The 12,394-nt window shown below is 38.3% G+C and overlaps 1 protein-coding gene across 1 annotated transcript; it reads right to left on the reverse strand.

The window, feature by feature from the left end:
* Nucleotides 1-7,158: 7,158 nt before the first annotated feature.
* Nucleotides 7,159-11,731, reverse strand: CBLN4 (cerebellin 4 precursor). The gene is given in 5 exon segments (XM_085314258.1): nucleotides 7,159-8,012; nucleotides 8,014-8,120; nucleotides 8,211-8,346; nucleotides 11,119-11,235; nucleotides 11,717-11,731. Coding segments are annotated over 5 exon segments (477 nt in total). The 3' UTR covers nucleotides 7,159-7,910.
* Between the last annotated feature and the right edge of the window lie 663 nt (nucleotides 11,732-12,394).

The raw sequence follows: 12,394 nt of genomic DNA on the forward strand, positions 1-12,394 counted from the left end.
CCAGCTGTGCACTGAGGACCAGAAGAGCTACTCCATATTGCTGTATTTTTGCTATTGCCGAGTAGAATCTAACCTGGCTGCTGCCGAATGCCTTCTAGGATAGTTTATTACTTTCTTCATTGCTTTCAATGCCTGTAGAGATATCTGGTTGTCTTACACTATTGAAAGTAATGAGCAAAGGATGCAAAGGGTGAATGGACAAATTTTGCTGCTTCTAAGCTTGGAAGGAACTGGTTGCACTTCTTGGCCAGACACTGAAAACCTAGACAGATCTGGGCAGCTGGCAAGACTAACCAAATTCAAGTCTATGAAGAGGGTTAAATAAACAAATAAAATAGGCTGGGCAACAACATAATATTAGGCAGTCTATATAAATGAAACAAAAATGAGTAGGAGGCTAAGTTTTCCTTTATAGATATAACACATAAATAGATATATTTATCTGCAAAGATATTTAGACGAAAATTATGCTCATTTTTGGACTGTCTTGCTTTATCTAAATATATATGTCTAATTATGATGCTATCTCCAACTATCTAAACATGGAAGAGATGGGCTAACTTCTTTTCTCTTTTTTCTTTAAAGACAGAAAGAATGAAAATGTGATCCCATGGGAAGAAGAGTGACTGTGCAGAAGCTAATACCTAACCCATCACCTGTCAATACAGCTTCTTTATAATCTCAGAAGAAAGGAATCTCAAACACTGTGAAAAAGTATGGAGCCAGAAATAATGCCTGCTAAATACACAACGTGGAAATAATGAACCAAAAGCCACTTGTAATTTTTACAACTCTACAAGCAATTAAATGGTTTTTTTTTCCTTTACATCTACAAAACAAATATAAATGAGCATCTGGGGCAGCTTTCTCATCCTGTTTGGATCTCATTTAAATTCTGAAGCACCTCTGAAATTCAGTCTATACGAGACAGTTATATGTTTTTAAGTATGCATATAAATAAATACGCTTACAAACATGGGTTTGAGAGACAGCTATATAACGAGTATATGTGCATGCATATCAGATTTGCATGTATGACTTTAAAAATACAGGTATACACACAAACACACACATAGAATGGAGGAAAACATGGAAGGAGAGAACAGTTGTGCTTTGGTTGTCAAAAAAAATAAAAGTAGGAACAGGTGCGTTTTTGTGTTTGACTATTCAGGAGCATTAACTCCTGTAATTCTGCAGGCTGATGGAGCAACTGCACAGCCGCAGTGAATACATCTGCAGGCATACAAGCTTGTACTTTTCTGTAAAACAGAGGCTGCGTTTCTAGATGAAACTCAGTGAGTGTAAATCAGAAATTTTCTTCAGCCTCAGCTATGTGGCTCTGTGATCTAGAGTGAAACATTTGGGAATGCTGAGCTGTGCACAATTTTTATGCAAAATCATAGATCAGCCTGGACCCTCCAAAAATTAAGCCGTTTTGACACGAGGTGCCAACCACAGTTCTCCAACCTTTCAGCCATAATTTATCATACTGCTGTAGCCATGGTCAAGCTATAAATATCCAATACTAAAAAGGTGACTGGCACGGATTGGGATGAAGGGATAGTTGCACTCATTGCTGTCCATTGCAGAAAGGATATTTTTTAGCAGTAGGTTATACCGTGCCCTAATATATGACAATAGCATAGTAGTAACCAAGGGACAAGGTAGAGTCAGGCTGTGGGCGCAGAGACCTAACTGTGCGCAAAACTCGGACCCCTTCCTGCTGTGCTCTGACCCTAAAATGCCAAAGGTACTCATGAAATTTTCACTGAACATGAATACTAATTTGAATCTCTAGTAAAACCTTTAAACCAGGTGTGCTTATTTCAAAAGTTCAATTGTTTTGGTTTGGTTCTCTTTCCTTATTCTTTCTGTTAATGTAAACTTTCAAATGAAGAGGCAGTCTAAAATTAAATACTGAACCTTTTTAGTCTAAAACATTTCTACCCTCCCTTTATTTGCAAATAATCATTTCTTAAAATATATCTGCTTTTTGCAAACAATAATTGAAACCAAATGGCATTTCCTGATATGGAATGGTTTCAAGTAAAATTTTGCAGCCTGCTGTCAGAGCAGGTCTAGGCTGTCGGGGTGCTTGAGAGGCTCTAGAGGAGCCGCGTTGGCCCCTGTGCTTCCCAGAAAACATTTAGACTCTGGAGCTCAGCTTTCTCCTGCAGAAAAACATCTCACTAGCAGGAGTCATCTCAACACTACAACGTGAGGCTGCCGGTGGCAGCTTCTCCTACTGCACGGTGGGAATAGCCAACATAAGGAGTTGTTGTACTGCTGTACGGAGCTTTACAGGTGTATGGGATAGGCGCCAGAATCGATTTCACTCCTTTATGTTTAGTTATATGGTAGAGCACAGATGTATCCTTATTTTAATCTGTTTTTCTACTTAACTGCATGCCTTCAATTTAAGAGAAATTTAGCCTTGCTATATACTTTGAAGACCTTTTTCTTAAATTTATTTTCAGACAGTGTTAATTTTAAAGATTATCTTTGTTTCAGAATTCCATATGTTCCTTGTAAATAGGCCTTCATTTACAAAGAGAAGATGTAAAATAAAACCCAGATCATTTATTTTTAAACATAGTGCTAATACACTCACAGTAGAAGCCGTAGGACAGCTAAAGGCATCCTGACTGTCACAACTCTGCTCCAAAAAATTCTAAAGAAACCCCAATTTTGAGGTCAATACAGACCCTCCTTCTGCATTCAGGTCTTGTGCCCTCGGAGCTTCGGTAACCCTCCAGTGCCTTCAAGGTCTGCCTCCCTTTGGCATCAGGGCCATACAGCACATTTAAATGCACTCCCAGTGAGATCAAAGCATCAGCTGTAACTCAGAAATATCCACACACAGAGCTTATTTTTTGAGTGTGTGAATGTTTGTACACACACTTGCCCTTTGCGCTAAAAATGCCCCAGGGATGACAGGGACCTGCTTTGTAGGAGTAAATCCAGGCACACATGTAAATACAGAGAGAAAGCTGTTTTATTTGCCAAACTCCAGTGCTCTGCACTACGCTTCTACATCTAGTTTCCTCCAGCAGGAATAAAATCCATCAGATTACAATATGGTGGCCTTAACAGGATGGGTCAGTATCATGCACTGTAGAAAAGTATTACGCATGTAAGCAGAACACACTTAGGCAAACCGACTAAACTGGACAATAGGTCAAGAACGCATGTAGGTTAAGCTGTGCAGAAAGCAACTCTGTCATTTTCCTCCCCTCTCTGTCCCCTTGCAAAATTGAACTTTTCTTAGATCGTTTCTGATCTTTTTTTTTTCTTTTGCAGCTAAGCTAAACCACAAAGTAAAAGGAAAAAAAAGGTAAAAAAAATCTATTAAAAAATGATGCAACTAGCTTTTTCCTTTCCCTCAAACTGTGAAGATTAAAATAGTGATTGCTTCCATCAAACGCCTTAGATCACAGCTTTCACTAAACAGACTATTCAAGCCACATTTCCATTATTCTCATCATCACTTATATAACGGTGACTGATTTTATCATTATTCTTTGAATGCATTCTCCTTAGTGCTCCAGAGTAGGGAAGATTTTTCTCCATTGCTAACCAGCAACAGATAAATAACTTCTCAGCTCAGTGTCTAAGACAACGTGTTTTCTCAAAGGGGCCTTTTCCGTCTGGACAATAGTACAAAAAAAATGTTGTTGTGGCATGTGACAACTCATAAATTCTGCCACTGGGGATCTCCATTTATTTACCCTGAGACTTCTGGTTAACATTGTCTTTAAAAGACAGAGTTTGAATATTATAGTGCTGTTACTATAGGAAGGGGAACTGCAATGAACTGCTAAGGTAAAGCATGTTGCTAACTCAGAAACTCTTAGAAAAGGAGTAGAACATATCTTAGCCGTTTCTCTGCTTCAAACCATATTTCACATTAACAGTTCAGCTTCCTTGTTGTGATTACAAAGTACTGCTACTTGCGTTCATCTTCTCTATCCTAAATCCAGCTTGTAAAAAATACTACATGTACTGCAGACGTGTTCTTCTAGGGGCTTAAAAAAAGACAGAGTTGATGACTAATTTTGAGTTTCAGAAGGTGCTTAAAACTGTCCTGTTTCACTGAACCTACATTTCTAGAAATTGAGATCTAAATAATATAGAAAAGGAAATAAAGCAGCACGTCATTCATTCTGAAAATATCCTTTCTCAAAAAATGTCCCATATCAGAAAAAGGAGCAATCCAGCAAACTGAATAGGAACGAGTACTAGTAGTGATGAGTTTGCATTCTACCAATGGCTCGGCATTTCCTGAGCCCCCTTCCCCATTTACTCAGTAGTAACATTGAGGTCTCAGTATTTGCTCTGCCATGGTCTGGGGAAGGTAATTTAACTACCACTCAGGAAAGGGTTTATTGGTGCTGGAAAAATGACATAATGCTCACAAATATAAAATGCTGCGTAAGATTAGCTTATCTGAGAAACATTATGTTCTCTTTATCTATACTTTAAAGTTAGTTTTTCCTTTTCTTTTAATAAAGAGAAAACTACTTGTAAAATTTTCAGAGGTACCTCAATGCCTTTTCCCAAAATGTTTATGTTACCAAAGTTCTTTTGAGAGATATTACTTTTGGCTCCAGAACTGACTGACATATCCTAAACTCTTCCCAGTAAATAGGATTCTACAACAAGAAAGAGTAGCTTAGTATATAGGATTTGTTTAGGAGACCAGCATATTCTTGGCTCTATCAAAGACACTTCAGTCACCTGAGCAGAACCGTATGGTTCTTTTTTCCTCAGTTGTATACTAAATTATGGATAAGCCATAAATGCAGACAAAATAGAGGTAAAAATGCTGCTCTTCTGTAAACTGACCTGCTGGTAATACCAATATATAAGATGCATTATTCTCAGAAAGTAATCATTTTTTTCCTTTACTACACATTGCCAGGAAGCTTTCTTGAGCACTTACCCCCCTGTCTAAGCTGTTGCCTGTAAAGAGGATATATGTTCAAGGACATGAATCTACAGCCTCACCACCTTCTGCAGCATACGTACACATGGAGGGCAAAATTTTACCCTCATCGAAGTCACTACGGCTATCATCATCAAATTCAACAGGACTAGATGTTCAGCTCTAACTTCTACAGTGCAGCTCAGTACAGCAGTCACAACAGGAATTATCAGTGTTAACTTCTGCCAGGTCTTAACTTTTTTTTTAATTTAAAAAAAATCAAAACCATTGACATTTTAGGTGTCTCTTGATCTACTGCTTCTGCACAAGAAAACTCCTGTAGCATTAACACGAGAGGAAAATGGGAAAAGGAATGAGAAAAGAGAGAGAAGAAGAGCAGTCGATTCCAACACCACTAAACACCACTTCAGCTAGGCCAGACTCCACTCCACCTGCCTTTCCTGGGAGAGGCTCCTACCGAAATAATTGACGTGTGGGACAATACCAGGAAAATGGGGTTAAGATCTGGAAGTTATCCCAATTTTTAGTCTGGAGATCAGAGCTCTTTCTTATTAAAATGCTTAAATGTGACTTATGGGAGCTGGTGTACACTTGCTCATCTCCAGATGCCACCTGAGTTGAGTCAGTTCCTGACATCAGCTAAAGACCAATCACAAGCTGCTTTGCACTGACTTATCTGTAAATTTTTGTTCCTTTCATTAGCATGATAATTAGTAATTCTCAGTTTAGAGATATCTCCTTAATTGAATAACTTCCTAGACTCTCTAGTAAAAGTTTAAATAACTGTTAATGATTCTGAAGCAATCAGAAATGTTTTGCCAAGGGGAAACCCACAGTATATCAAGATATTTCAGTATTATTGCTGAATGCTAACTGCAGCTTTAGGAGATCATTTATTTGTGAACTAAAGAAGTTAGATACGTTTGGTCATTCTCAAAAGCATGCTGGCATTTTTAATGCCATTTTTCTTCCTTCTGAGAAGAAACAGTAGAAACAGTATTTCTTTCACATTATATACAGGTAAGATGAGCTTTCAGATTTCTTTTTTATTTTTGGAACACTGGCGATATAGTTTGATTAATCTCAAGAGGAAACCTCTTTACATTTTTTCCAAGAAGTAAATCATTTGTCTTCTGGCTAGGCCTTCCCAGTGCTTCACACACCGCAGTGCTCTACACAGAAGTGATACTCTGCCTAGCAAACGACCTTCTCCTCACCTGACTTCTACCAGAGTGCAAACACACCCATCTACCCTCCTGAAATCCTAAAACAAACCAACCAACCAACCCACCCTACATGTTGGCTCTAGTTCTGAAAAAAATAAGGCATTTGGGGCACAATTCTGTGCCCTTGATTCCATGACAGTTTTATTGGGAGCATCAGCTGGCCATGCCTTAGGCTTTATATGAGTAAAATACCCATTTACAGGAGTAGAGCAATATAATACCTTGCACCAGGCTAATGCGCAAAGAAGCTGGCAAGAGATTACCCAAAAGAGCAAATCCAAGCCTAATGCCGATCAGTAAGAGAATTTCTTTATTTTAAGGGGTTTTAGAGAAGGCTTGAGACTGCTGAATATTCTTCCATCCAAAATTTCTCTCAAATATATAATATTTTCTAATTTAAAACCATGTGCTTCATGACATGCAGAGCACAGATTTCCATCAATTTGAGTGTATATTTGGGGCAAGAGGAATGTAGGTTTCATTAGCACTGCCTATGAAAATCATTTTCAATTGATATTCAATTTGATTGCACTGGAGTTTAATGCTGATGGCAAAACCTAAGGCAGAGGTCTCCTCCAAAATCCTTAGGAATCAATGTGATTCTTAACACTTACTCCAGTGTAGCCAGGATATCTGTCTAAATGTTTCCAGATAAAATGCATAGGTTATTTCTAGATCATGCTGATTACCTCTAGGATTCTGTCAGAGCAAACTATGACAGCTTGCTTTCCTCCCAAGATAATTTCTATGAATCCCAAAAGCTTACACTTTGCATATAATAATTACATCCAATAGAAAAATAGCGTGAAGTGATTTCCAAATTCCAATGGTCAAAAATTCAGCTAACATATATTAATCTTTATTATGTAACAGTGATATAATAAATAAATTTATGAATTCATATGACCTGTACAAAAAGCCAAAAAGATATTGCACCAAGTAAAGTACCGGCTATTTGGATTTCATATTTGTTAAACATATGATCTAAAATTATATACATTTGTGGAATTAAGGCAAAACCAGATGATAACTTTAACACAACAGAAGGTTTGAAAATAGACACAACTACAAACAAGGGGATCTCATCTCCAGCTAATAAAGTGTTGTGTCTAAGGAAGAAATACCTTGGGTTTTTAATAGAGTAGTTATTATCAATCATGTTAATTAAAGCTGAAGAACAACTGTGAGATTTCCTGCAGGGCAAAGCTTTTTTGCAAAGTTGTGCCTGAATGATCACCTTTAACCCTGATAAGAGTGGGGTCTTTTTTTTTTCAAATCGTTATAATCTGCTCTTATTATTATAAAACACCATGTGGAAAATAGGAATACCTTACATACTGAATTAAAATACAGCCATGACCTCTTAGCTTTATGTAGGCTAGACTTCATTGTGACCAATGACAGAGCATAAGTATATGGGTGAACCATCCAACACACTACACGCAGAGGAGAATTAAAGTCAATCACTTATCAATAATAATTTGCTTTCTCAAGACAATGGAATAAATCATGTCAGTTAAGTCCCAGTGAACAAAAACATGTATAACCAATATATCGATATACAGTTCTTTGGCAGCAACACACTAACTCTTGATTGAAGTCTGAACTCAAACTCTCCTAAATTATAGACCTGGTTGCCAGTCTTTTCATAATTAAAGAAAATCCACTTCTCCCATGAATCCAGTAAGTCCAGTAAATGAAATCTGAATAAATCTTGCAGGCAGCTTTAGACTGTAACATTAAGCATAGATACTTATTGTCTGCTTTAGTCTTAATCCAAAGATGTTGTATTTAAACACACAAAATTCTGTGAAACTTCTGAGTAGTTCAGATGGGGCCAAAAATCCATAAAGAGAATCCATATTCACCCATGAAAAACCAATAAAGAAACATCAATCCCATGATGACAAAATGATCTTCATATGACAGAGGCAATGATCAGTCCACACCTGGATGGATGTCACAGGAAAATTGACTTTACAGAGGAAAGACCAGAAAGCCAGAAAATGTAGAATATTGCCATCCACCGACCAGATTACCTTTCTCCAGTTTCAGGTAAACCTTATCCTCCTTGTCTAGATAGAGCAGGACTCCATTAGTGGCAGCTTCACGTGTGACATCCTTGTCTCCAGCAAAAGCAGAAATGACTGGCTTTCCATTTAGCATCAAATTAACCTATGAGAGAAAAACCACTGAAAAGCTCTAATTAACTAAAAAGCCTCATCTGGTATCACTGAATACTATCCGCAGTGTAAGAGCTCTGCTTAAGGTCCTATTATTTATCCCTCTTTTTTAACTAATAATCACATTTATTAGGAGTGGACAAGCACATTACTGCTTCACAGGCTCAAGCTGCAGCTTTAGGAAGGCGGTGGGACACTGTCCATTGGCTACAGTGTTTTGGGCTCAGACGGTGTGAAAGATAAAGTGGCGTTTCCTTTTGCAGCTGTATGTGTGCTTTAAGGGTTGATAAGACAGCCTTGTCCATGCTGACACTCAGGTAGCACAGAGCTGGGAGCTGCTTGTCTCGGTTTTGCTTCACTTTACCTGCTTCACAGGTTGTTTAGACACATATTAGCAAAGAAGACGTTTTTAAGAGATTTAGGTACCCAAAGATGGGAAATAGGTGCTTAGGTGTCAGTGTCCCACTGACTTCACAAAGCTGCAGCTCGAGACTATGAAACAGTAGCGTGCTTCTCCACTCCCAATAAATGTAATTATTAGTTTTAAAAAAAAACATTATTGACTTAGTTTTAGTCTAGCACAGACCTTCATCTTCATGAATCACCACATTGTGGCTTGTTACTGAATCCATTTTTCTATAATATACTTCGGGAATGCAGCACAGCCTCTGCTCTGAAAGCAACGCCGCACCAAGAGACATGGTGTAAATAAAAATGGGCAGGGACAGCGGGGATGGACAGATATAAGCGTTTTCATTTCCCCAAAGGCAAACTATTAGTTTCTTCTTTTCTTTTCTTTTCAAACCGCTGTAATGCAGTCACAGAGGGGTGAATTATGAAATGCTTATTCATACTGAGTATTCTGGCCTTGCATATGCTCCCATTAATTTTAATGGGAGTTGCAGTGGAATAAATTACTGTTCAGCATAAATAAGGGCAGCAGAATCTGGCCCTTGTTTGGGATTTGCTTATCTGGGAATTCCACTTAATCAGCCATCCCCAGGGAGCCAATTTCAGTTTAATGATACTTAATGGTGCTAACAGATGTTTCAGGGGCATAGTAATATCACTTATATGGGAAGCCTACAGGTGATTTAGTGATGTTTAAGTCTGCATGTGGCTGAGACTCAAGCTGGTTTGCTCTGTTTGCTCCACTTCAAAGACTTTCAGTCCTCCCCTTTAGCTATGACACATGCAAAAAAGGGCATCAAGTTTGGGGGTTATCTCATTCTTTCTGTACCATCTCTCTAATTCAGGTTTCCTTGCAGACCATCTTACAGCTATTTTATTACAAGAGCATCATCACAACCATCACAGGTTTGCCCTGGATGGTCTCAAGTTGACAATGCCAAAATGGAGCCAACAAAATCTCTTCATTATTTTTGAAAATCCTGGCCTGTGAAATATTCCAGGCCATGCTGCATGTTGTCACATTTGCTGTTACAAGCCTCAGGCCCCCAGGTTTGAGTCCTGGTGCATGAGTCACCAGAATCCGTATTGGGCTTCCAGGATTCAAGGCTTGACACCTTTCTTGGCAATACATATTTTAAATACAATAAAGATCACAAACGTACAATTGTTCTAGGCCACTTCAACCTTCATCGTATAAGAGAATGAGAGGAATTAATTCTGAGCATATTAAGGTCAATATTTCATCTAAGACTTTTCTTGTTTACTTGAACGGAACCAAGTTTTCTTGCTGTAAGCTGGAGGCAAATTTCACCAGAGATATGAATGTGTCTTGCACCAACTTTCTGTACCATTTATACTTTTCTCAGGAGCTTTACTGGCAACCCCAAAGCCAGAGGTGCCACTAAGAAATGACTGATCATTGCTCCTGCAGAAATCAGTTTCTCAGTCTTTTACACTGAAGACTACATTCAGGAGCAAGACAGATCCAGTGGTCTCATGGGTGGGAACAGCGGAAGGATTAATCCAGATCTAGAAAGCCAGTATGTCATAGAAGATGAACAGAACAGTCTGACATGAGGTAAATAATAAGGAATTTGCTTTAAGGAACTTACTGCTGCCTCAGAGGTTTTTCCTCTAAGGTGGTACATGCATATATTTAATTAAGTAGTTCAGCTGCTATTAAATGCAGAAGTGTAGGATCACACATTTCCTATATATTAGGTAACACATCTTCATGATATCATGCAACAAGTTTAAACTGTGTAAGTATAAAGCTTCCCCATAAGACATCACTAAAGAGGTATAACATCTCTAGGTAATTGCAGAGCAAATAGGCCACTTTAACTAACCTTGGTCCATAGCAAAGTGGTTTCATAAACAGAGACCTGGTATCATGATTTGACAGCCAAGTCACAAAACAATCCTAAAATAAGCAAATATGGCATGTGCTCCCAGAACTCTTATGCTCAAGACACTGAGCATAAGACAATATGTAAGAAAATATGATTTTTCAAAAGTATTTATGTGATTAAGTGAAATTTAGAGGTGTATTTTATCCTTTGATGATTCATTCTATGTAATACTTTACATTATCTGACATATTCAGCTCTTACTGTATAGACGTGAAGCTGTGGCAGTTTATCTCAGGTGAGGAGCCTGCCTCTCTGTCTCCGTTCAGTTTAAATGTATTCACTCTACTGATAAGGAGAGTATACAATCAAGTGCCAGCAAAAAGCTGAGCTATCTTTCCTTTGAAGTGTGTTAAACAGTATTGTGTTCAGTCAAGGTTCTATTCTTCTATATAAACAATTTCTTAAGTAAAACATCTTTGATTCCTGCTCGATCAACGTACCTGGATTGTTTGACTCTGGTAGACTTTAATTACGTGAAAATTGAAACTGTAGATTCCTTTTCTTGGTGCTACAAAGACAGATTCCAACGTGAAAAAATTGCCCACATTTACTAGGATCTACAAACAAGAAATATAGCACGGGAATTAGTACAGGTATTCAATGCTAAATGAAAAATATATACCGTTAACTTTAGCAACCATTCACCCAAGGCTATTTTTTCATCTACATCTGTGCTTTTTTTATTTATTGTTCTGTTCAATTAGGTTGGAATATTTATCATAAAATGGGTATTTAGTTGTATTTATTGTACGATTTTACTTTAAATAAACTGGGAGAAATCTTTCTTACCTTGCTACTATACTATGCCTCCACATGTCTTACATACATGTTTAGTGAGTATCAGGAGAAGGCATGCTTGCTTATCATTCACAATCCAACATCTCATCAAATCACTAGAAATTCAGTGAGTGACGTATGAGGTTTAGCTAAAAAGCTAAAAGTCAAGTCAATGTTGTCTTCCTGAAAGTATCAAACTATGAGTAAGGATGTACATGCATGATGAAATTTGTTCACCAGTTTATAGTCAGACAGAGTTACCGAAATACCTGGCATTTCTGGGCAAGAACTGGCTGTGTACCTTTGTTGCTTTATTTGTTTTAAAAAGCACTAATAAGCATTTAGGTTTGATTAAAGAGAGATAAGTAACAGAGGGGAACGTATTAAAAGAGTGCATCCTCAGTATGCTAAGTATCTGCTTTAATGACTACATTTTTCTTACTCCCCACTTAGTTGTGCTTCATTTTTAATTTACATTTGCAGACTCCTTTATGCCAGACACAGCCTGGAAAAGCATAAGGAATATCCAGGAAGTTAGAGTAATTTAGATTGCGAGCATTAAGCTATGTGGCATACCTGGCTTCAGTTGTCATGACAATTTACGGTTCACCACGATATGATATAGGAAGCAAAATAACCATCGGTCTCAATTACTTTGGACCTGCTCTGGGACAGGAGCTGCTATAGGAAATGTGTGCTGGCATCAGTGTTCTCATATAACTGACTGAGCTGAGCAGGGCTGCACTACGAAGCTGAGAATTTTACGGAAAAGTTAGATTTCATTTTTCTCTTAAAATTATTCCCCCTCCCCCCAAAAAAGGCTGCGCGAGCCACCTGAAGCCTACGTGCACCGCTTGCCGCCGAAGCGGCAGCCCCCAGGGCGCCCGGCGGCAGCTCCTCCCGCCGGGCTCGGCTCGGGGGCGGCTGCCGGCGCCGCTC

The sequence above is a fragment of the Rhea americana genome, unplaced genomic scaffold, assembly GCF_003343005.1.
Source record: "Rhea americana isolate MKP2758 unplaced genomic scaffold, rheAme1 scaffold_4, whole genome shotgun sequence".
Classification (NCBI taxonomy): Eukaryota; Metazoa; Chordata; class Aves; order Rheiformes; family Rheidae; genus Rhea; species Rhea americana.